Source organism: Colobus angolensis, unplaced genomic scaffold (assembly GCF_000951035.1).
Source record: "Colobus angolensis palliatus isolate OR3802 unplaced genomic scaffold, Cang.pa_1.0 Scaffold445, whole genome shotgun sequence".
NCBI classification, from domain to species: Eukaryota; Metazoa; Chordata; class Mammalia; order Primates; family Cercopithecidae; genus Colobus; species Colobus angolensis.
The window spans coordinates 972,049-997,879 of record NW_012117877.1 but is presented as its reverse complement, the minus strand read 5'-3'; the positions used below and the strand labels follow the sequence as shown (position 1 = coordinate 997,879).

Here is a 25,831-nt window from a genome sequence, read left to right as displayed (position 1 = left end):
CTTAGAACCACCTGAAATACCACTGCCAGTATTCAAACTTAGAGGAGAAATTAGGGGCAAAAAGTCTGGAAGTAAGACTGGCCCTAGGCAGGAGGGTTCATACGGGGACTCGATTAATTTCCTCAGAATTCATTTCTATCCATGCCTTTGCTCTGTGTTGTGAGTTGGCTTCATTAAGACTTTGTATCTGGTAAGTTCATAGCCATATTCTCCAGGCTTCAAGTGTAGATAAAATTGGTTGCCTCTCCCACTAGTTCCTTCAAAAGTTCCATTAGTACCCTGCTGGCTCCAATTGGGTCGCGTGCCCATTCCTAACCAATCACTATCGCCAAAAACGTGGAATGATCTTTTTGGCCAAGCCTGAGTTACATACCATCCTCAAAATAGTAGTGTTGGGAAAGGCAACTCCACCTGCACATGGACTGAAACTGAAATTGGGGTTAGTTCCCCATAAGGCAATAGAGGAAATATTTCCAGAAGGTGAGTAAATTCTGGGTGACAAAGATAAAATGGATTTACTAAAGCCCTCTCTCTTACTGCTCCATTTCTTCGTTCTTGTTCAGAGTCACATCATTGGCCAAAGCTTAGAGGTTCAGGAAGAATGGTAATTCTGTGGATGCCTTGGGAGGGGAAAAAGTTGGGATGGGGTTCAGGGTAAGGAACCCTTAATGTGAAGGAAATCAGTTGAAGGCCTCAACATCCAGGTGAATAGATGTCATCTTAAAGCCCTTTACCTTCATTCCAGTTCAGTTATTGCCATACCCTAGAACTACCAGGAATATCTCTGCTTTTGGAAAAAAGAGTCTGACATTCCACCCTTTATCCTTCTCACTTATGCCCTCAGTATGCCAGTTCTTCAACCAATTCAGGAATTGCAAGCCACTTTAAACTTTCTCCTTGCCAACCAGGTAAACTTTTAATTTCCCTCCTCTTCAAGAAAAACCTCATGATCTACACTTAACCACAAACCTGGTTAAGATCTGGACTTTATGATCTACTCCAAACAACCTATCCCAGTGTCTTTTCATCTTTCCTGCCTGGAAAAATCCAACTTGCTACCTTTACTAGACCTGTCTTCTAAAAACAAGCTGATTCTTTTTGGATAAAATCACACAATTAAGTGTTTGGTGCCACCATTAATTCATTATCTACAACTAATGGCCAGTTTCTAACACTGCCTGAAAACAATCCGTTCATTCCTCCAGTGAGTACTTTGTGCTAGGCAATCTTCTAAGCACTTGGGACACACCAGCGAGGGAGCAAAGCTCTCTGTTGTGTGGAGTTTATCTTATTATTTTCTTAGTAAATTTCTTTGCTTATCTATTCAAAATTACAATTTCACTTTCCTAATTTTCTCCACCGTACTCACCCATTGAACATATGTGCTGGACCACATATATTACAAAGGAATGAGAAGCCAACAGATGGGAACCTTTCATCACAAAACTTAAAAATATTCCAAATACCTTGAACTCCCATCAAATAACTTTGCTCTTTCCTTCTATTATACTGAAAGAGGTTTCCCTCAGATACCCGTCTTGATCCTCCCAAGCTGTGATCCGTCCTTGGTTTCCAGTTCATAACACTCTCCACAGTGTATTGGAATATTTGGCTTAATAGTCTGTCTTCCAGACTGAGATCATGTCTCCCTCATCAAGGCTCTGTGCCCAGCATTTGGTAATTAGATAGGTCAGAAACTTCTGGAGGAATGAAAGAGCAATAGGAAAGATTTCAGACAGAAGGCACTGCCTCCTGTCGAGATACTACAGCATCTGTATAGCAAAATCGTACAGCGTCCTTTGGGGCCCAACCTTGCCTGGGGGTGGAGCCACGACCAGGGGCGAGGCTTCATCCAGGGACCCGGCCTGAGAGGAAGCGCTGCTGGGCTTCCTAAAGGCGGCAGCGTTGGCCACAAATCTCACCTCAGGCTTCTGGATTCTGTGTCCATCGCTTCCGGAAGACAAGAGCTGAGATTTGCTTCAAAGACATGGTCCTGGAAAAGGTCTCTGGTCACGGAGTACCCTTCTTCCCTACCCTGCTTGAAGGGGATCCTTTCCTCCGTCCGCCATTTTCTTTTCTTTCTTTTTTTCTTTTTTCTTTTTTTGAGACGGAGTCTCGCTCTGTCCACCAGGCTGGAGTGCGGTGGCGCCATCTCGGTTCACTGCAAGCTCCGCCTCCCGTGTTCACGCCATTCTCCTGCGTCAGCCTCCAGAGTAACAGGCCTCCGCCACCGGGTCGGCTAATTTTTTGTATTTTTAGTAGAGACGGGGTTTCCCCCTATTAGCCAGGGTGGTCTGCATCCCCGGACCTCGTGATCTGCCCGCCTCGGCCTCCCAAAGTGCTGGGACCACAGGCGTGAGCCACCGTGCCTGGCCTGGACCGCTAGTTTCATCCCAAGTGGCAGCGCGCCTCTCTGACGTTCCCCCAACGGAACTCCAACGGCCCCGCCAGGGTTTGAGGCCTCGGAAACCGCTCAGAGCCCAGGGCGAGGGGCTGCACCCTCCAAGTATACTCCATGGAACTCGATGGAGATGATGGTATAATAATTACAGTAACAATGTTGACCGCTATTAAGGCTTCGCTTTTCATTGGCTGCCTGGCTTTGCATTGGCTGCCTGGTTTGCACGAGTAACCTAAGCTGAATCTCATATTTCACGTATTTTTTGGGGAGATACTGATATCTACTAGTAGGGTTGGCCCTGAGTACTGCAATGAACAAGTAAAGAACTTTGTTTAGTTAAGGGCCGAAGTTAAGGAATGGGCTAAGGGCTCTGATGCAGTTACAACATGAAATTTTTCAGACACCGGAGAGGCCCGTGCCTTGGAAATAAATGCCTGCGCTGGACAGAAGGACAGTGTAAGATGCCAAAATGCTGGTCCATACACAAAATTAAGAGCTCATCATCCCTCTCTGTAGGATCAGTAACTGGAAGAAGGATGCTGTCTCTACACGCTTTTTTTCAGAGGCGTCAAGTGCTCTAATCCCCTTCCCTCTGGAACCCAGAAGTGTGTCTAGTGGGAACGGTGGGAACCCCAGGTAAAGATCTACCAAGACGCAGCGCCAGTGGACAGAGATTAGGTGTACTCCTGAGCGTGGAGGCATAGCCGTTTGTCATGCCTTTCAAGATCCAGGACAGCAAGACAGGAGGCTCTGCAGCAGAAAGGACTGCAGGCTTTTGTAGGACAGAAAATCTCAGGTAACTGTCTTTAATTACACAAATATTGATATAGTCATGCATTTATTGAGAGCCTACTACGTGTCTGTGTACCTTGTTAGACAGGAATATCACTATGTTTGCCCTCGTAAGAGGTGAGAGGGAATCCTTTTTGTGACTATTTGCCTTTTTAGAACGTAGTACAGGCCGGGTGCGGTGGCTCACGCTTTTGTAATCCCAGCACTTTGCGAGGCTGAGGTGGGCAGATCACGAGGTCAAGAAATCGAGACCATCCTGGCTAACATGGTGAAACCCCGTCTGTACTAAAAATACAAAAAAAAAAAAAAAAAAAAAAAAAAAGAAAGTAGTACACTGACAGTCCCTGACTTGATGGCTCTACTTAGGGTATTTTCAAGTTATGATGGGTTTAATCAGATGCGACCCCCTTGTAAGTCAAGGAGCATCTGTATAGCAAATTTGAAAGATATGGAAAAGTAGAAGGAAGAACCCCGTACATTTCCATCCTTAAAACAATTATTCTTAGCATTTTGATGTTTATTTCTGGATTTTGCTATGAAAATTTTTTTTACATTACTTAAATAAGTACTTAAAAAGAAAAGCACACATCATATACATTTTATGTGATTATAAACTTTAATAATCTTTATAATTTTAAATGGTAGAATATTAATTTTACTTTTTGTTGATGTTTGAATAGATTCTAGTTTTTTAAAATGTAATTTCAACTTTTATTTTAGATTCAGGGCAGGTTCGTTATCTGGGTATATTCCATGATGCTCAGGTGTCGGATACAAATGATCCTGTCACCCAAGTACTGAGCATAATACTCAATAGTTACTTTTTCAATGCTTTCCCCCTCTCGCCCCACTCTAGTAGTCCCTAGTGTCTGTTGTTGCTAGCTGTATGTCCATGAGTACCCAATGTTTAATTCCTACCAAAAGTGAGAACATGAGGTATTTGATTTTCTGTTCCTGCTCTAATTTGCAAAGTGTAATGGCCTCCAGCTGCACCCATGTTGCTGCAGAGGACATATTTCCTCGTTTTTTTTATGGATGCATAGTATTCCATGCTGTATATGTACCACAGTGTCTTTATCCACTTCACCGTTGATGGACACCTTGGTTGAATCCATGTGTTTGCTATTGTGATTAGTGCTGCAACGAACATATGAGTGCATATGTCTTTTTGGGAGAGTGAATAATTTTGGATATACACCCAGAATGAGAATGTTGGATAGAATACTGGGTCTGTTTTAAGTTCTTTGAGAAATCCCCAAATTGCTTTCCACAGTGGCTGAAGTAATTTACATTCCTGACAGTGGTGTATAAGCATTCACTATTTTTCTACAGTCTCACCAGCATCTGTTGTTGTTTGACTTCTTAGTAGCCATTCTGACTGGTGTGAGATGGTATCTCCTTGTGGCTTTGATTTGTATTTCTCTGATGATTAGTAATGCTGAGCATTTTTTCATGTTTGGCAGCTTGTATGTCTTCTTGTGAGAAATATCTATCAATTGTACTTTTTATGGACATTTAAGTAGTTGCTAATTAAAACATTTAAAAATAGTTTGCTTACCGTGTTTGTTTGTAATTGTACTTGCTTATAAACTGTCCTATTACAAACAGCAGAAAGCTTTTTTCTAAATGTTTATTTTCTTACTGCCCTTGGCCTACTCACTTTTCTGTTTATCATTTTCCTTAGATAAGTTATCCTCTCGTGTAGTTAACTATTTTAGCACTAACTTAATTCTTTGAATTTTAAGCCAATGAAACCAACTGATTGCTAAACATCCTCAAGGTAAAATCTTACGAACTGAACCGTTGTCTTCTGTCACCAAGCTGCTTTTCCTCTGACATTCCCATTATTAATTAGTAGCACCAGGACACCCAAGCTAGAAACAGAACAGCCGTTCTATACTTCTCTCTTCATTTTCTCCATAGCTAGTCTACTAATAGATGGATGAAGTGGAAATATATGCTGAGCAAAGAAATCCTAGAATTCTCACTGTTCACTATGCTTCTCCCCAGTAGAACCTTCAGGTCATCAGCTGTACTTTGAAGTACACTTTTAATTATATTAGTAATACCTATTCACAATCCGAGTCAAAATTAAAATATTCTCATTAAGGTTAAATATCCCATTCAAAAACAAAAACAGATATGCAATTCCACATAAAATTTTCTATCTATTGACTTACTTTATATCACTATAGATTCTTGTTTTCTTACTGAATCCAATTCAGTCTGTTACTGTCAATATTTATTTTGATGCCCAAATTGTCATAGATTTAGCTAGTTACTTCAATTTGACTTCTGTATTCTTTGAATGTATCTCTGTTATTTCTTACTTTCTGATACAAAAAGATGTTTCAGACTCATATACTTTTGCTGCATCAGTCCCAGGTTCAACCATTTCTCTTAGTACCCCTTGTTCCTTTATTGGAGAATGGTATTTAGAAGTCAAGGTCAGCGTGCTACTTGTGTTCATTATTATTGATAATAGGCATTGTTGGTTTTAGGCCCTCTCAATGGACAGAGCTAGTATACACACATGTTCATCCTTTAAATCTCAACCTATTTCTCTACATATCTATGTATCTTGAAAATTATGAATTTACATCAGTACCTCTAGGTGTAATTTAACACTACAGGGTTTACTCTAGTTTTCTTCCTTTCCACATTGGTGACTTCTTTCTCCAACAATGAGAAATCTGGTTCCCGTTAGCCTCAATATATTTGCTGTCAGTCCTCCGTCTGTAAGCAATCTCTCATCACCACTGTGGCCCTTCAGGTATGGCTGTCCTCTCCTACCCACTTGGGCTTAGACCTCTATGTGCCCAGCAGCTGTGTTATGTAGGCACCCTCCTCAACCCACTGGATATCCAAAACCTGGAATCAGGCAACCTTTCTACAAAAAACACCTATTCACCCTGCTTCGGCTCTTACACTCTGCTCTGGGACACTGCAACAGCTCCTAATTTCTCCCTTCCTCCTCTTTAGGTTTGGATGCCTATTTTGCTTGACTTAACTAATGATTATGAGATTGAATTACTCAGGGAAGAGGAAGAGACATACTGTATTCCCTCCCAACACCTCACCCCTTATTTTATTGAAGATTAATTGACATGCAAAAAATGCATGTATTTAAAGTGTACAATTTAAGGAGTTTTGATATATATGAATATGTACATGTTAAATCATTACACTCAAGATAGCAAACATATCCATATTCCCCCATTCATTTTGAGGTTTGTTTTGAATTAAACTTTCTATTTTGAGATAAATATACATTCATGTGTAGTTGTAAGAAACAATAGAGAGAGCTCATGTACACTTAACCCAGTTTCCTCCAATGGTAACATCTTATAAAATTGTAGTATGAGAGCACAACCATTGACATTGACATTAACATTGACATTGAAAGAGCCAAGACACAGAACATTTCTCTCACCATGAGAACCCCTCATGTTGCCATTTTATAGACATACCAAATTCCTACCTCCTTCCACTCCATCTAATCTGTTTTCCAATGTTACATTTTTGCCATTTCAGTAATGTTATATATGTATGTGTGTGTGTATATATATGTGTGTGTATATATGTATGTGTGTGTGTGTGTGTGTATATATATATGGAATCATATAGTATGTAATTTTGGGGGATTTTTTTTCCCCTCAGCTTAACTCTTTTGAATGTCATTTAAGCTGTTGCATTTATCAGTAGTTTATTCTTTTTATTCCATGGCGTGGGTATACAGCAGTTTGCTTTACCACTCATTAAATGACAATTGAGTTGTTTCCAGTGTTGAGCTGTTATGATTAAAGCTTTCATAAACATTTCTGTACAGTTTTCATGTGAACATAAATCTTCATTTCTTTATGATAAATGACCAGGAGTATGATTGCTGAGTTGTATGAGTGCTGCATGTTTAGTTTTTTATGAAGCTGTCAAACTGTCGCTGTACCGTTTTACATTTCCATCGGCAGTGTATGGGTGATCCAGTTTCACCTCATCTTTGTCAGCATTTGGTGTTGTCACTGTTTTTTAGAAACAAAATTCGCTGCTCTGACAAGTGTGTAGTGATATCTCACTGTGGTTTTCATTTGCATTTTCTGAATGGCTAATGACGGTGAACCTTTTTCATGTGCTTATTTTCCATCTGTATATCTTCTCTGGTAAAATGTCTCTTCAAGTCTTTGGTCCATGATCTAGCAGGATTGTTTGCTTTTTTATTGTTGAGTTGTCAGAGTTCTTAATATATTCTAGATACGAATCCTGTGTTGGATAGATGATTTGTTAAGAGTTTCTCCCAGTCTGTAGCTTCTTTTCATCTTCTCAACAGAGTCTTGTACAGAGAAATCGTTTTAAAGTTTGATGAAATTTAGCTTAGCCATTTTTTCCTTTTATGAGTTGTGCTTTTGTTGTCATGTCTAAGAACTCTTTGCCTGGCCTTCGATCCTGAAGACTTTCTATTTTTTTCCTAAATTTTTTTATAGTTTTGTATTTACATGCAAGTCTGTGATTCATTTAGAGTTAATTTCTGTGTAAGGTGTGAGGCTTAGGCAGAGAATTTTTTCCCCCCTATGGATATCCATATGCTCAGCACTACTGAATTGAATTGAATATGTTTACTCCATTGAATTGTTTTTTGTACTTTGTCAGAAATTCATCGAGCATATTCGTGTGGGTCTATTTCTCAGTTTTCCATTCTGTTTCACTGGTCTGTGTATCTCTATGTTAACACTACACAGTCTTGATTCCTATAGTTACATAGCAAGTCTTAAAATTAGGTTTTTTAAGACTAATTTTTCTTAAAATTAGGTTTTCTAAGACTGATTTTTTCTATTGTATTCTTCTTTTCCAAAATTGAGCTGTTCCTGTTCCTTGCCCTTTCTTTTTTTCTTTTTTTTTGGGGATGGAGTCTCGCTCTGTTGCCCAGGCTGGAGTGCAGTGGCGCGATCTCTGCTCAATGCAAGCTCTGCCTCCCGGTTCACGTCATTCTCCTACCTCAGCCTCCCTAGTAGCTGGGACCACAGGCGCTCGCCACTATGACCAGCTAATTATTTTGTATTTTTAGTAGAGATGGGGTTTCACCATGTTAGCCAGGATGGTCTAAATCTCCTGACCTCGTGATCCGACTGCCTCGGCCTCCAAAAGTACAGAGATTACAGGCGTGAGCCACCTAACCCCGTCTGCCCTTTCTATATAATTTGTAGAATAATCTTGTGTATAAAAAATATGCTGAGATTTTGATAGCTACTGCATTAAACATTTGTGTAATTAGGGGAGAACTGACATCTTTGTATATTAAATCTTCCAGCCCATGAACATGCTATACTAAAGCTTTCCATTTATTTAGGTCTTTTGCATTTCCTTCATTGGCATTGTGTAGTTTTTAGCATACAAGTCTTGTATATGTTTTATTAGATTTACCCTTAAGTATTTTAGTTATTCCATATGATATTGCATTTTTAAATTTCTTGCCTATGTACTGATTGATAATGTATAGAAACAATAGGATTTTGTCTTTATTTTGTATCCTTTGACTTTGCTGAACTAATGTATAACTTCTAGGAGTGTTTTGCAGATCCCTTGATCTGTAAAAGGGAGGTGATCCACCCGCCTTGGCCTCCCAAAGTTCTGGGATAAAACTACTGTTTTGAAATACAAATATAAAGGATTTTGCCTCAGAATCTGTTCTGCTTCAGGCTTTTGGGGATCCTGAAAACAGCTGCATCCAAGAGGCTTATCCCAGGGACAGTGGTCAGGATATGAGGGCATGAGCATTGAGGAAACTTCCTAGGAAACTGGGAAAATATGAAAGTCCTAAACGAATAGTTTATCTATACTGAGCATCCTCAAGTGGTAGCATATTACTCTAAGAGCTTTTGGAAAAGACTCCTCCGTGGAGATAATAAAACCAAGTGCAGTGTGAAATCCAAGATCAGACTTTGGGGTGGCGATGTAGGTAAATTGGGAAGATGTCATGGGTCCAGTGGTGAGACAGTCTCATCCTACCAGAAGCAACCTCCGCCACCTCCCAAAGGCTGCCTAAAATGCTTTGGTAAGAGCTTATTACAAGGCTTGGTGGTAGAAATATGTAGAATGTGTGAAATGTTTTCCTGGGAGGGATGACATTTTATTTTATTTATTTATTTAGTTTTTTGAGATGGCGTCTCGCTCTGTCGCCCAGGCTGGAGTGCAGTGGCCGGATCTCAGCTCACTGCAAGCTCCGCTTCCTGGGTTTATACCATTCTCCTGCCTCAGCCTCCCGAGTAGCTGGGACTACAGGCACCCGCCACCTCGCCCGGCTAGTTTTTTGTATTTTTTAGTAGAGATGGGGTTTCACCGTGTTAGCCAGGATGGTCTCAATCTCCTAACCTCGTGATCCACCCGTCTCGGCCTCCCAAAGTGCTGGGATTACAGGCTTGAGCCACCGCACCCGGCCGGGATGACATTTTAAACTTTTATTTTATACATTACTGGGAGTCATATGTAATATAGTTCTTAAAAGCAGATTTTAAGAGGGGGATAGGGAAAAAAAAACCTATGAAGACACTGACACTACGAGTGGAAAGGAAAAGTTATCTAAGAGGAGATAGAGTACCAAAAATAGCTTTTCGTTACTTCCCAAATTTGCCAGCTTTTAATGGACAAAATGAATATTCTTAACTGTACAACTACTTTAATTTTAATATTAGGGCATACTTTTTACTTTAAGAAATTACATATTAATATTGTTAAAAGTAGAAGCATTATGAATGTAGAGAATTTATTCATCAGGGCTCTAGTATTTACTACTGTCTGATCTAGAGAAGTCGCTTACCCTCTCTGGGCTTCGGTTTCATTCATTGATAAAATAGGCACAATATTCAGAATAACATCAAAGTACCTGTTACAATAAAAACAATAATAATAATAAAAAAGAATAGGTATAATACCTGACCTGCTAACCTCATAAGTTGTGAAAGTGCACCGAGATGGCTGGATGTAGAATTCTTTATAAAGTAGACAAATTTATTATTTATAGTTGGTGCTAGAGCAGAAAAGATAAGTGGTGTGAAGCACTACCACTCAATGTCAATGGAATTTACTGTTGGTAGTACAAAAAAAAAAGAAAATAAATATATCTCTAGTCTCATGTTCCTTTAAATTTTGAAGGAGCTTCTACCAGGTTCAGAAAAGGAATCTTATTAGCATTTGGGGAAAGGCCTTTTTACTGAAACTTCCGGTAGGTTTTAACTGTAGCACACATATGTTTGTAAAGATTTCTAGCCAATGAATGACATTTTAAAAGAGAGAAGCTGTTCTTTGACCATCTCCTCAAAGAATCATTAATCTGTATCAGGAAATTGGAGAGGGTGCACGTGCAGGAATTTTTTGCTAAAGAGCATGATGTGTCTGAGGAGTTATGACCCACAGTATCTCTGTTCCAGAGATCGCTTGGCGATTGTAAATGCTGGAGGCGGGGGAACCTCTGTCCTCTGCATTTGTATACCTCTTGAGCTGCCTAGAACTAATCGTTCCAACTGCACCAGGAAGTCAAGGGCAGAGCCTGTGGCTTACAGATGCTTATGTCTCCTAGTTTTCAGCAGTAAATATTTATTAGATGAAAACTTGGCTGAGGCTGCATATTGAAGAGAAGAGGGAAGGGCATCTCTTGGGAGATTTTATCCTCAAGGCAGGTTACCTGCTTCTGCATAATTGAAAAGAGACCCGGCCTGGCTTGGAGGCTGTCTTACCCCTTCAAAAAAGATCGATGAACAGTGATGGCCCATTGGTGTCAAATAAAGAGCTTTATAGTGTTAAAAGAAATTTTAAACAAATTCAATTTAAGGAGTTTGAGCAATGAACGATTTGTGAATTGGGCGGCCCCCAGAATCGCAGCGGTGCCTCGTGGTTAGAACAAATTTATAGACAAAAAAGGTAAAGTGACGTATAGGAATCGGAAGTGAGGTACAGAAAGAGTGAGATTGGTTAAAGCCTGACATTTGCCTTATTTGAACACAGTTTGAACATTCAGCAGTCTATGAGTGGTTGAAGTATGGCTGCTGGGATTGGCCAACGCTCAGCTGTTGTTACAGGTGCATACTACTGAGTTAGGTTTTCAATTTGTCTAACTATTAAGCTAGGTTACAGTTCATCACCAAGGACTCAAATATAGAAGTATGGAGTCGTTCTCAAGCCATACTTATTTTGCTTTAATAATAGTTTAAGAAGGACATAAGAAGTTAAAAGACAGTTTAGAGGACAGCTGTCATGATAAAGAGTTTAGAAAAGAATGTGTAGGAAGACAGGTCAGGGGTGGGGGATACTGGGATTATTAAACCTGACAAGAGTCGCTCGAATAAAGTATGACAGGCAGTTGGTATTTGGACATTTGCAGAGGTGATTATATAGAATATAGAGCAGATGTTCTCAAGTTTTTTTGGATGCCAAGGCACTCAGGAAAAGATCACATTTATATGGACCACAGTGTAATCAGGTGAGGTTGCTTAAGACTCCATTCTGCTCTAAGGCTTTGGCACAACTAAGTCCCACTCTGCTACCAAAGACTGATGGGATCAGTAGTATCATCCGGAATACCGACAGGATGACTTAATAGTAGAAAGCAGAGCCTCATTGCTCTTATCAGTTCGCAAGCCAGTAAGGGAGAGCATCCAGTGTGGTATGAAGGTGCTCTCTGTTGGAATAGGGGAAGGACAGTTTGGGTTGTATATTCATATTCATACATATTCCACAAGTTTGGGGGAGAAGCTATACATACTTATGTGGGTACCGAGTACACCATAATGAGTAAACATATGTAATGTACATCCCACGTTGACTTTGGAATGGGGGTTTAGCACTAAAATGAGGTAGAATTTGACCCTTTAAATCATAAGATGAACTACAAAAGTGGTTTGTGTGCAGCTTCTGTAGCTGGCAGATACTGGCAATCTCTAATATTAGTAGCTTATCAGAAAAGAACGTTTGTAAGGCCGGTCCTCTGTCTGATCAGAGCTGATAGCTCGTTTGGTTAGAGGGAGTTTAGTTATAGAAAGTTAGGAAATTTGCCATGCCATCCGGGCCCTGAACCCTTGACCCATAGGTAACTTTGTTTCCTTAACCTTAGGGTCTGTCTTAGTTGATAAAGGGGCATCTATTTTGGTCTTTTAGATCACAGTAGCTTAGGACACTGTAACTAATCCCTGGTTTAAGGGAGTTGCATACTTGTTACCAAATTGATATAGAGGGTTGGGACTGTCTGTATTTGAGGTAGACTTAGAAAATGTGGGGTCAAAATGACAAATAAGAGATTGAAATAAATAGAGGAAATAATTGAGTCTGGATTTGCAAATACTGCTTGATTTGTCACAGGATGGGTGTGTGGGTGTGTTTGTAAAGAAAATAACTTTTATCTGAGAAATGTGAGTCCTTTTAAGTTGTCAGGCCTGGAGAGACATTAAAATGAGACAGAAATCACAGCCGTATCTCCTCCTTGAGCTATGTATTCATCTCTTGAAACTGCTTGCTATTGCCACATGGAGCTATATAGTAACCCAGTAATGCCACACCTGACACTATAAGGTACACCCTATAATTTAATGATGTATAGCCAATCACTAATCAGTGTTGCTTCTGTAAGCCAATGAGAATTCCTGATAACAGCTTTGTATCAGCTCACTCCTTGACTTCTTTTTTTGACTTTAAAAACTCACTTGTAACTGCTGCTAATTGGAGTGTATATTTAGGCCGACTTGCATCTGTGTTCCCAGGTTGCAGTCCTCAACCTTGACCCAAATTAACTTTCTACTTATAATAATTTGCCTCAACTTCTGCCTTTTAGGTCGATGTGTATGTGTGTTTATGTAGAGAGTACGTTCCAAAAATGCTTGAACAGTTTAAACTTCACTAACTTCAGAAAAGTAACTTCTGTAAATTAACCCCCAAGATCCCTTGAAGTTTTAATTAGATACATTTATGGTACACTTACTTTCATTTTGTAGATGTTAAATAATGCATTATTAGTGAACTCTGCCCCAGAGAGTTGAAGAAACCAATGACTAATGAAATTAATCAGTTTACAGGATAGCTGATTAAAAAACAGCAACAACAATAACTTACTAAAATGCCAGAACTCTTCCTGCATCTGAGATTTAAAAACTGGCTAAAATGGATAAAAGCTATTGAGGCCAACTGGAGTTTGCACAGAACAAGCTGGCTGATGTCACAGCACAAATTTCTGCCACGTTTCAACCAACTCCCCATGAATGTGCACACGTGATACATGAGGCAGCGTTAAAGAAAACTGTGTGTGCCGAGGACTTTCAGACCTCCCCTTTCCTTCCACCAATCAACTATTAACAGAGGCCACTCCCTAAACCTCTTCTAATAAAATGACTGCATGTAAGCCAGCACAGGGGACGGATTTGAGCTGGACTCCTGTCTTATTGTTGGTTTATTTACAATAAAAACCTTCTTTTCTGAAAAACCCAAATTAGGCAGTGAGCTTCTTTTCCCCAGTAACATTAGTTTTAATAATTTGAGTCAGTTCCTCTGATTGGAAATAGTCAAGGCTGACTTCAAAACAAAAAATGTAATGTTCATCATTTACAAAATGAAGTAAGTGGAAAGGAACTTTTTTATATCTGCGTTTATGTAAGGCAAAAACATTCTGTAGATAAGACGGATTTGAGGACATATGTGATCCTGAGAGTGGCAATGCCTGGGTACAACAAATATTCTAGGCAGTATTTCAGGCTTTCAAGACAGTGTAGTTGGTGGGGTTCAAGTTAAGGGCTCCAAACAATAAAGCGGGACTTGGGTAATGCCTGGCTTACTATTGGAACAAACTGAAAATTCCACTAAGATAAATATATGATATGAAAAAGGATGGACTTGGGAAATGGAGTGGCAGGGTAGGGCAAAGGGACCCAGAGAGCCTAGGAGAGTCGGCTGGGCTGGTGGGGTTGGGGCTGTGGACACACCCTCCTTTAGTTGCTCCCTCCACCCTCAGAAATGCTCTGTGACTCTTCCATGCTCTGTGATGCAGGCCTGGGTTTATAGTTAAGCCTGGGCACCCTCAGTGCTCAGTTGCTTCAGGCAGCCGAGCTATTCAGAGCATGGAGAATATCCTCTGTTTTCTGAACAGCTATACTGAGACAGGGCTGAGCCTGGACTCACATTGCTTAGATATTGACCCCAACTTCATCTGCTTGAGTGGGTTGGGGTTGTTTATACTGTACTTGTTCTACGTGGTATTGACCCTGTATTCGTCAGCCACCAAAAAAAATAATGACATCCAAAAGATAAGGAACTGTGGGTGAACATCCAAGAGAGATGCCCTGTTGTTGTTTCCCAATCCTGTTCCCACATTTCTAAATAACTTTGGTTGGTTCAGAGACAGGTCTTACATGGGAAGTCTGAAGAGAGGATAGATCTTCACTCTTCTGTGGCAGAGGTTGGGCAGACGTAGGGGTTCAGGAGGACTAAGGTTTCCGTCTGTAGCTCATAGACTACCTGTCTGGCTGTGGTGGAGAGTTCCAGGATAAAATCCCAAACACAGTAGTTCTGTGGTCCCAGATAGTTTTATTTAGAGAGTGTGGGCTCTCTGAAGGAGAACAGTCTCTGCTGAAATTTGATCATGAGTCACATTCTCATGTCACCTGTCATTCAGCAAAGCCTTCATGTTGGGCTGACCAGGGGAGTAATGCTGAGAGTCTCTGAGCAGAGGCTGGAGCCAGAGCTCTGTCTCTGGGACACTTGTCCTGTGAGGCAGCACAGATGTGACTGTTGGACTCTGAGTCTGTGCCCTGGATGAGGACTTCTAACTCAGCACATCAAGTGTGGCTCTCACAGAAGAAATCCTCTTTGAGGATTTTTCAGAGAAGGGAAAATGGGAAATATTTTATCTCCATTAAAAATTGACAACAGGTACATATTTCTGTAATTAAAGGGTCATATCATTCTTGTATAATGAATGAATGAATGAATGCATGAATGAACTTCATAGAGTGTGAGAGAAGTGAGTCCCAATCTGTCATTATCTTTCTTTTGTTCTCAGCATCAGGGCAGAGCCAGGAGGAGAAGGAAAGGTGGGACATTTAAAGGTAATGTCAACCTGCTCTATCTGAGCTTCAAGGGTGACCCTTTCTGTGTCTTTCATGAGGACTCAGTCCAATGAATTCTAAGAATGTCAAGTTACTAGATACAGTCTTAGAAAACAGAGCCCTCAGAAGATAGGCTGATGGGAAAGCAATCAAACCTGAGACACTGCTTATAGGCCCTGCTCTGCCCATTCATGGGCATGACGGAGTGATGGACCTGAGTAGTGGGTGTTGCCCAATTTGTGGCCAACTGAGATACCAAGGAATGACTACTGGTTGACTTGGAGTCAGAGCTTCTGTCTCACAAGTTTGCATAAGTATGTTGACTTCCTCGATGCTCGGATTCCTCCTGGAGGTAACCACTGATGTCTGTGTTTCATGTGCTGGTTTTGAGTATCACATGGGGTAATGTATGTGAAAGAAGTTTACTGATGATTCCACATACACATGTGAACTTGTGAATATTATCAATGACTATTATCAGTGACTATATTATCAGGGACTATTTTCTACTGATTCTTGGGGCTATCAGAGTTTAATATCCCAAGGGTCTTCCACAGAGTGACTTCTGTATGAGTCCTGTGCCTCTACGTTCATTGCATGTAACATACTCTTCTGGTTTCCCAGACCGGAAATGTTTCCAGAGAGAAGTGGAAGAGGAAAGAAAGCTGCTTTCTATTCTGAAAAGGTGATTAATCTTTCCCCTTGGGTTCTGTTCCCACCCCCTCCTTTTTCTTTAGTATGTTCTGTTCATTTCAGGGATTCCTTGTAGCCTGCTGTAGTTTTGGGAGTGGGTAGCCATAGGAACCGGTATGTGAATGAATGCTTTGGGGAGAGGCTATAGTGAGGTCAAATGACCTCATATATGGTGAGTTCATGGGTGGGGGCCAATGTGATACCAGCATCATGATACCACCCGCTTTCGTCAACTGTTTTGCCCAGACCCCGTCTGTCAGGTGTGTAACAGAGCAGCTGCTGATATCCAGCGACTGCTGTCTCGGGAGTCCCTGAAAGATGCTGCTCCCTCTGTGTCCCCTTTGGATTCTGCAGGTTCTGCGACTGAGTCATCGTTCACTCTGTCTTCTGCCCCCTCAGCAACCCCTACAGAAGACCTAATATTGTCCCCTCGGCCTAAGCTGTCTCCACCACCCCAGTTAATTCTCTCACCTGACTTGATCACCTCCTTAGCTGACTTGTTTTCACCCTCATCACTGAGGGACCCTCTGCCATCACAGCCTGTTTCTCCCCTGGATTCCAAGTTCCCCGTAGACCATTCCTCACCCCTATGGCTTCCCTTTCCTCTTCTCCCACCACCTCACATTCAGAGAGTGGAGCCCAGTCTCTAACCTGAGGCCAATTTCTGTCTGAACACCACCTTTTCACTTGACTCCACCCAATGCCAAGATATTTCCCAGGTCATGAATCCCACTGATTCATGTGCTCATCATTATAAACCACCAATCCCAGCTGCTTTACCACTGGAAGACTGCTCTGTGACTCAGTCAAAATCAAGACTCACCATTTTGAAGCCTTTTGCAGAGATGTTATCTCTAGGTGGCTCTGGTGGGACATCCACCTATGCCCCAATAATCAAAGGCATTGACCATTCATGCCCTGCATCTTCAGAATTCTCCTGGTGGCAGCCCTGTGCCAAGGACTCTTTTTCCTCCAATTTTGTGCCATCTGATTTCATGGAGGAGCTTCTTACCCTTCATTCTTCTGAGGTCTCTTTAGGGAGGCACTCTGTGGCTAACCTCATACAGCCAGTTAATATCTCCTTTGTCAGTCATGACATTCTGGCACTCCTGGAGAGACAAGTCAAAAAAAGGTGTGATTTCCTGATGTGGAAAGAAAATGGAAAGAAACCAGGATCTTTCCCAACACAACTTAGGCCAAACTACCAACTAAATTCTTCACGGAAAATGTTATCCTCAATTGCTGATAAGCACGACTTGGCAGAATCCTTTCCTTTTAGGGCCAGTAAATGTAAACTAGAGGGGCAGCACATCCATCAGGAGCCCCCATACTCTAAGTGCTTTGAAGACCATTTAGAACAAAAATATGTGCAGCTCTTCTGGGGTCTCCCATCTCTGCGCAGCGAGTCTCTTCACCCTACTGTTCTTGTCCAACGTGGCCATTCCTCCATGTTTGTATTCTTCAATGGCATTACAAATACCTCTTTATTCCAAGAATCTCCAGTACTTCCCCCTCCCCAACCTCTGTCCTTGCTTAGTACCCAAGCTCTATCCTTGCCTCAAACTCTGCCCCAAGGTCAGTCCCCACATCTCACTGAGGTCCAGTCCCAGGCTCAACATCAATCTCCACTCCCGGCCCTACTCCCTAGTCCTCCATTCCTGATTAAGATCTGTGGAGTGTGTTTTCATAGACCCCAGAACGAGGCACGGTCTCTTACACCATCTGAAATTAACCATCTGGAGTATAACGTGTTGCAGAAAGTGTAGGAAAGTGTGTGGGGTTTACCCTCTGTGGTTCAAAAATCCCAGGAAGACTTTTGTCCTCCAGCTCCCAATCTTGCATTGGTCAGAAAGTCCTTCAAGGTTCATGTTCCCATCTCCATCATACCTGGAGATTTTCCACTGAGCTCTGAGGTAAGGAAGAAACTGGAGCAACACATTCGAAAGAGGCTCATCCAGCACAGATGGGGCCTGCCCCATAGAATCCATGAGTCTCTGTCATTGCTACGTCCTCAGAGCAAAATTTCAGAGCAGTCTGCGTCAGAGACCATTCAAGGACCCTTACATAGCTCTTCGGTTGAGGGTCAGAGCCTCAATGTTCTAAAGAAATTTGGATCAAGCACCCCTAGAACCTTCCATGAGAGGAGCTCAAATATGCTTTCCCTGGAGAATGTGGGGAATTATCAGGGATACAGACAGGAGAATGGCCCCAAAAATTATCTGTTGCATGATCCAAAGACATCTTCAGATGAGAATCCGAGGTCTAACTCTGAGAGAGACCTGAACACTCATATGATGCATCTGTCAGGGAATCATTCAGGGGAGAGCCTAGGTCAGAAACAACTTGAAAATGCCCTGACAGTACATTTGAGCAAGAAATTTGAGGAAATCAATGAGGGTCGAATGCCTGGGACCGTGCATAGTTCATGGCATTCAGTCAAGCAGACAATGTCTCTTGCTGAGGAATCCCACAGCCAAATAAAACATTGAAATATGGCAGCATTGGTGAGTGAGGACCACTGCGTTGATACTTCCCAGGAGATTTCCTTCCTTAGTCCCAACAAACAAAAGATGTTAGAAGCCCATATTAAATCTTTCTGCATGAGGATGCTGTGGGGCCTTCCCCGCAAGATCCTTGAATCCATAGCTTCAAATCAAAAGAGGATCTTTCCACTTCCTTTTCCCATTTCCACATTCCATCCTCAGCCAGCTTTATTTCTCGGGATTCCAAAGTTGGCGTCTCTAAGTCTCGTAGACGAAGCTCTTTTCAAGGGGAAAAGTGGGGAGCAACAAGCTCAGTCCCTGTCCTCGATGGCCCTCATCCTGTCACCTCACCTGTTAGCAAAGAAGGGCAGGACACCCTGAGAAGAGAATATTCTGATACTGACCATGACTTTGTAGCGTCAGATTCCAAAGATGGGGCCTCCAAGCTGCTTAGAAGAGGCATTACAGATTTTCAAGGAGAAATATTAGAATCAACAAACTCATTACCCATCCTTGGTCATTCTCCCCTCGTCACCTCACCTGTGGACCAAGAAAAGCAGGGGACCCTGAGAAGAGAATTTGCTGATACTGACAATGATCTTACAGAAAGTGTCCCGACAACTGAGGATGGCAGACAGACTTTTCTGCCCCCCCCACACAGCGTCATAGACGAAGTCAGTCAGAAACAGACTGTACCGGCCAGTAGATGCAGTGCAGAGCTGCCCATAATGCAAGCTGGAGTTGGCCGTGAGTCAAGGGATAACAGAGAGAGTGCCAGTAATAATGTTAACAGGCTTCAGGGCAGTAGAGAGATCTTTCCTGTCACCAATGGGTCGAAGGAGATGTTCAAGGAAGAGGAGATCTGTGCTCTTCAATCACAAACTAGGAACAACTTGACATCCAGCAAGTCAGGAAGCTGCTCAGTGACAAATGTAAAAACAAGCACATCTCATGAAACTGAAATTTTCCCACCAAGAGTATCAGTTCCCCAAGATCCTAAATCATCATATCTTAAAAATCAGATGCTGAGCCAGTTAAAGTTGGTCCAGAGGAAGGATAGCCAACCTCAGAGCCATTTCACTGACACATCTCTTGCCTTAGATAACTTGAGTTCCAAGGACTTACTGACTCATCCCCAGGGCATCTTGAGTAGGGATATGGGAACTTCCCAGGTGTTGCATGTCCACTTGGAAGACAGAGGGATCTGTGTGGCACAGCAGCAGGAGCCCAGGGTCCCTAACCATCTCTTACAGAAGTGTCAAGTTAGGAATTTCCCACCAGCTATAAAGAGAGTGAGCCCTATGAGACCCAAAGGAGGAGAGCTTGGTGGAGGGGATGCAGGGTTGGGGACATCCCAACTCAGGAGAAAGAGCCACGCTATTCATGACAGGACATCAGGGGAGGTGCTTGGGAGCAAATCTTCCCCAACCTTGAAAACACAGCCTCCTCCTGAAAACCTCTTCAGAAAGTGGATGAAGACCTTTTTGCAGTGGTTTAATAAACCCAGCATAGCATATGAAGAACAAGAAAGTTCCCAGGCAAAGGGTAGCTCCCTGTCATCATCTGTGCAGAATAGAGGTCGAGTTACAAGAAGAGCTGCCTTTATTGGGACCACTGAAGGTCAGAAAATTAGGAAAGACACTAAGGATTCCCTAGAGGAGAAGCTGGGGCATAGGCATGGGATAGATGTCACCTGTCCCCAAGAGCCCCTTTCCTTCCCAGTGGAGCTTGGGAAAGCTCAGCACAACCCAGAAGTGCCGGTCAGAGCAGAGCCTGTTGTGGGCTATCCCTGTAACTACACCGCTCCCTCCTGCAAAGTGACATGTACCAAATCTCACAGCCAACAAGCTATCTTTGTTGGTCAGAATTATCCTACAAGGATTAGACAGATCACAGACAAGGACAGACAGCCTGAGAAAGTTGAGGCATTTAAGGGGAAGATATTGTGTCAAAGGCATCCCCAATCCATGCCCCACAAGGAAGCCTATGCCACATTCAACCCCCCCTTGCCGGCGTCAGGTCAGCCTGGTGTGTCCAGCCGTCCTGACCAGTGCTAAAAGCACTGTGTTCAGTGATGTGCCTTTACTAACTGGACAGAAAATGCTTCCGAAGCATTTTCAGGGAGGAAAATTTCCCCCCACAAAATAATTCATTCCTTGTTGAGAATCTTGATTCTCCCTAATAAATGTTCTAATAAGAAGGATGTCTTTTCTGCGTACTGTGTTGCGGGGTATAGGTTTTGGGTAACTGAAGCTTGTGGTTAGGGAAACGTAGTAGTTATCTCAGCTCTTACTGACTCCCTAGTATGAGTTTTAAAATGTGCCCAATCCCCTGGAGCTCTTGTGGAGGAAAGAGTATCATGTGCCTCCAAAAGCCCCTTCTCTCCCTGATGAAGTCTGAGGAGATGAGCTCTTTTCTATCTCTTTGCTTGAGACTTACTGATACCGTATGGCAGCCTGCACCTTCCTCTCCATTCACTGCTTCATGTCCTTTAGAACAGTAAGGAAGGCAGGCCTTCTGATCTGAAGAGAGGGTGAAGTATGGGTACATTTTTCAGAAATAGTGGTTTAATCTCTATTTTAAAAAAGTTGTCACTGATCACAGGATCATATAAGTTGGTGGGAGTGTTTGGGGTATTGCTGGTTGGGGTAGAGTGTCAGGAACACTGTGGATGCTGCTTAAGAGTTTGAAAAGCAGGGCATCCTCATGATTTAGCAAAGCATATTTTGACCTCAATGTTGAGGTCTTTCTACTAATAAGTCACTCGGGGAAGTAGTTCCCCTCCCTGTGTATTTCTCCATGCTGCCTGGATTGATGGCATTTTTACTGAGCAAAAAGATCACCTAGCTGTCTGTGGCAGGAATGTTGACCAGGCAACCACCTACCTCCTAGGGTAAAATAAAGCTGAGAGTAAGGCAAAGATGCCTTAGAATGAATGAGAAAGTAAGAAAAAAGTGAAGCTAGGAAAGGATGACCATGCTGGTGGAAAAAGGTTTATGCCCTTCATGCCCATATCAGTACCCTTTCTCAATCTAGATCTAGGCACCACCCCCTTGAGGTTTGCCAGGGCGCTGCAGAGCTTACAGATGCCATTTTGGCAGAAGTGTACATGGGGCTGTTCTTTAAGTACTTAAAACAGTATCTGCAGGGCTGTTGTTAACATGGCATCCCTCTCTTTAGAGAAGGTGATCTTTGTGCCTTCCTTCTAGCCGTGTTGATGGCAGCATGCAAGATCTTCCCTTAGTGTATACAGTGCACCTGTCAGGGTGGAGGTGTCACCTATGATCTTCATGGGCTTTGTGGAATATAATATTGTCTAAAACACCTGCAGCTCATGGTCCAGAGGTTAGTCCCGGACTACACATGAGGTTTACAGATATTTGGGGGCTTACTATGAATCTTTACAGAATGCTCTGTATTTCTAAGAGTGTGCACATATGCACTCTTAAAATATTAGGGGTCTGAAGAAAAGGCAACTCCACATATCCAGACTGGGACTAGTAAATGAGGTGAGTTTTCTAGAGATCACTTGAGGTAGGTTTTCAAGAAAAATTGTGAATGCTTGGTGTCAAAACAAAAACAAAAGAAAAGAAAAGAGAGCAAAACAAAACAGATGTCTGCTATAGCTCCCTCACCATCCTTCTCTTTTCCTATCCATGCTTATGCCACTGACCCTGCAGTGTCTGAAGATGAGGATTGCAGAAATAATTCAGATTCTGTGAAGGCCTTAAGAAGCACACAATTTGAATAAAGCCCAGAGCAAAGAACTTGTGGATGCGGAGAATCCATGGAGGACCCAAACATCCACGTGGATAGACTTGCCAATAACCTGGCCTAATTGCTCTGTTATTCCATCTTAGGATCCTTTACCTCCATTCCAGTTCAGTTACTGCCACACCCAGAAGCTATCATCAGAAACACCTAAAAGTTGTCATCAGAAACACCTCTTTTTTTGGAGGCAGAGTCTTGCTCAGTTGCCCGGGCTGGTGTGCAGTGGCATGTTCTTGACTCACTGCAACCTCCGCCTACCAGATTCAAGCGATTCTCCTCTGCCTTAGCGTCTTGAATAGCTGGGATTAAAGACACATGCCACAATGCCTGGCTGTTTTTTTTTTTTTTTTTTTTTTTGTAGACTTAAGGTTTCACCATGTTGGCTAGGCTGGTCTTGAACTCCTGACCTCAAGTGACCTGCCTGCCATGGCTTCTCAAAATGCTGGGATTATAGGCATGAGCCACCATTTCTGACCCCATTAAAATCACCTATACATCTGTAATAATACAGTCTAACATTCTACGCTTTGACCTCATCCTACTGTCCTTCCAGCCTGGGCCCTCAATTTGTCAAATTTTCACACTGAGTTATTATTTTTCTACTTATCTATCTACTAAGTTCTTGTCTTAATTTCCTTCTTCTTCAATGCAGATTTTATGGTCTATCCTATAACCAATATTTAAGAAGCCCTATTTGAAATAGGCCTTATCCAATTCCCTTTAATCCTTCCTGTCTGACAAAATCCCATCTCTCTACCTTTTCCATAAATGTCTTCCCTTAAATGACCAATCACTATTGGATTAAATCTCACAATTCTACTGACACCGTGATAAATGCATGGTCAGCCTTAGCACTACCTGGAAATAATTCACTCATTCATCCAAAAATACTTATCCTGTGCTTACTAACAGAGAACAATACTAATGAAGCTTTGGTCATTTTTCCTTAGTCCACTTTGTCATCCATGCTACTCAAATGTATTTCAAACCTTCTGCACTTTTCTCAAGTTTAGGCCATCTCCACTTACTCAGCAGATGTGCTGGCCTCACCACTCAGAGAAACTAGAATCCATTGGATGTAAACGTTTCATAAAAAATTCTTCAAGAAACTATATCCATTGCTCCTTTGTTTCCTTCCAAGGTTTCTTCATTTTTTTTTGAGATGGAGTCTCGCTCTGTTGCCCAGGCTGGAGTGCAGTGGCGCGATCTCGGCTCACTGAGACCTCTGCCTCCTGGGTTCAAGTGATTCTCCCAACTCAGGCTCCTGAGTAGCTGAGATTACAGTTGTGCGCCACCACACCTGGCTAAATTTTGTATTTTTAGTATAGATGAGATTTCTGCTTGTTAGCCAGGCTGCTTTTGAACTTATTACCTCAGGTGATACACCTGCCTTGGCCTCTCAAAGTGCCAGGATTACAGGTGTGAACCATCATGCTCGACCACCTTGCAAGGTTTCTATCTTCAGAGGAATTATACTTCCTGAAATGTCTCTACTGAGTGATAGCTAAACTCTAGTCTTTTTACTGATCCATTCTTGCCTTGTAATAGGTACACAGTATATGCTTTAAATGGGTGAATTTTGTGATATGTGTACTATATTGCAATAAAACTTAAAGGATTTAAAAAGCATAAGTTCTTGAGGATAACAAGAATGCAAGAGGGTACACCAAAAGGAGTTAACACATTTTTGGAAGATGAAAACCTGGTGGAGGAGCGAGAACTTATTTATCAAAATAGACAAAGCACCAGCTATTCTTATTGCTGCTTCCTTCATGAGGCACTGAACATGTTTTATTCCTTAAATCCTTTCATTGAAGGGATGGTTAAACATACACAAGAGCAGGTAGAACAATATAACTCCTCATGTACCCACCACTTTCACAATTATCATTTGGTATGGATGGTACATCCCATCTTTTACACTATGATTAAAGCGTAAAAGTCCATTTAAACATCTTGCCATCCATCTCTTAGAAGATATGCCATGTACCATCTGTCAGTGCTGTCACATTCCTTTGATACTTATCACATGAGGAAGACACTTCTGTACAACAGATGTACACAACATTAGTGACAAACACATTGAGCTTTAGTGGCTTTGGCAATCAATTCTCCTTTGACTTTAAGTCAACTCCAAAGAGTCATTTGAATTCCTACCCACAGTCCACATGAGAAGCAATCTTATGGAGCAAATTCAGTGTACAATATTGCAGTCACTTAATCACATAGTAACTATAGCTGGAAAAAAAAATGAGTAGAAAACTACATGTTGCTAAAACTTTGAGATTGTCATATAAATGTTTTCTAATATTTAAAAGAATTTTTTTCTATCACACATTTAAAATGAGTTTTCATGTTTCCACTTAAATAAAGTAGATCAAATATACTTGTTTATCTCCCCTCCTTCCCAAAATGCCATTAAGAGTAAAGGATTATACGAAAAGATGCTCGACATCATTAGTCTGATCAGAGAAATACAAATAGAAATGACTATGAGATAACCACTTCACATCTACTAGGATGGCTGGAATAAAAAAGATAAGTGTTTCAGATAATCTGGAGAAATTGGAAGCCTCATACACTGAGAGTGGGAATGTGAAATGGGGCAGCTGCTTTGGAAAACAGGCAGTTCCTCAAAATGTTGGCATGTCACCCAGCAAATCCACTCCTAAGTATATACCAAGAGAAATGAAAACATGTGCGTGCAAAGGAACTTGTACACAAAGTGTTTGGTGTGTCTGTTGTTTTCCCCGATGGTTAATCTTTGGCCCTTTGGCAGTGGCTTGTTCATTTGCTTTTTTTGTGTTTTTAACGAAAGTCCTTTGTGTAGCTACTTCTCTGCCCTGAGAAAGTTCTGAGTTAGGTGAAACAAAGGCATGCCCCTTGGATCAGCTCTTCAAGGACTTCCCAGACAGATCAAAACAGACAAACTGAACTACTTAGAACAAGGTTTGCTCTGCTTTTTCCTCTGGAACCAGGTGCCCACACTCTGTGCAGGGTCTGATATCTTCAAGGCTGCCACTGGGCTGGGGGTGAGATGGAGCAATGGTAAGTTAAAAATGCTACAATGCTTTGTACAGTGTTTTAGTGGTTTTTCTCCTTGTTAGCCTTTGCTTGGCTGCAGTAAACCTTTGCCATCTTCCAGAGTTTTGACAAGGTTGATTCCGACTGTTTTTGCCAGGTTTCTTTGTGTATCTGAGGAGGGTCAGCTTCTCAGAATTCTCTAGTCTGCCATTTTGCTGATACCACTCCCCTATGTCCAGCTTTCTTTTGATCAAGATAGTTTATCTTTTCCGGTTTTTTTTTTTCAATTGCATACAATTCATTTCTTTATATTTAAAGTGGTTTTCTTTTAGGCATCATATAGTTAGGTCTTACTTTTTAATCTAGTCTGACAATTTCTGTCTTTTAATGAGTGATTAGAACATGATAGGCACATTTCTTGCCCCCTAAAGATGTCCATGTCCCAATTTCTGGAACCTAAGGATATATTACTTTACATGGCATAAGGGAATTAAGTTTTCAGGTGGAATTAAGGTTGCTTATCAGTAGACCTTAAAATAGAGAAGATTCTGAATTATCCATATGGGCCTTATCTAATGATATGAGCCCTAAAA

General features: G+C 41.7%; 1 protein-coding gene across 1 annotated transcript; it reads left to right on the top strand.

The window, feature by feature from the left end:
- The first annotated feature begins 14,280 nt into the window (after positions 1-14,280).
- On the top strand, positions 14,281-20,646 carry LOC105522908 (spermatogenesis-associated protein 31D1-like). The gene is given in 7 exon segments (XM_011957528.1): positions 14,281-14,464; positions 15,220-15,266; positions 15,882-15,952; positions 16,005-16,032; positions 16,167-18,603; positions 18,606-20,419; positions 20,421-20,646. Coding segments are annotated over 7 exon segments (4,752 nt in total). The 3' UTR covers positions 20,592-20,646.
- Positions 20,647-25,831: the final 5,185 nt, after the last annotated feature.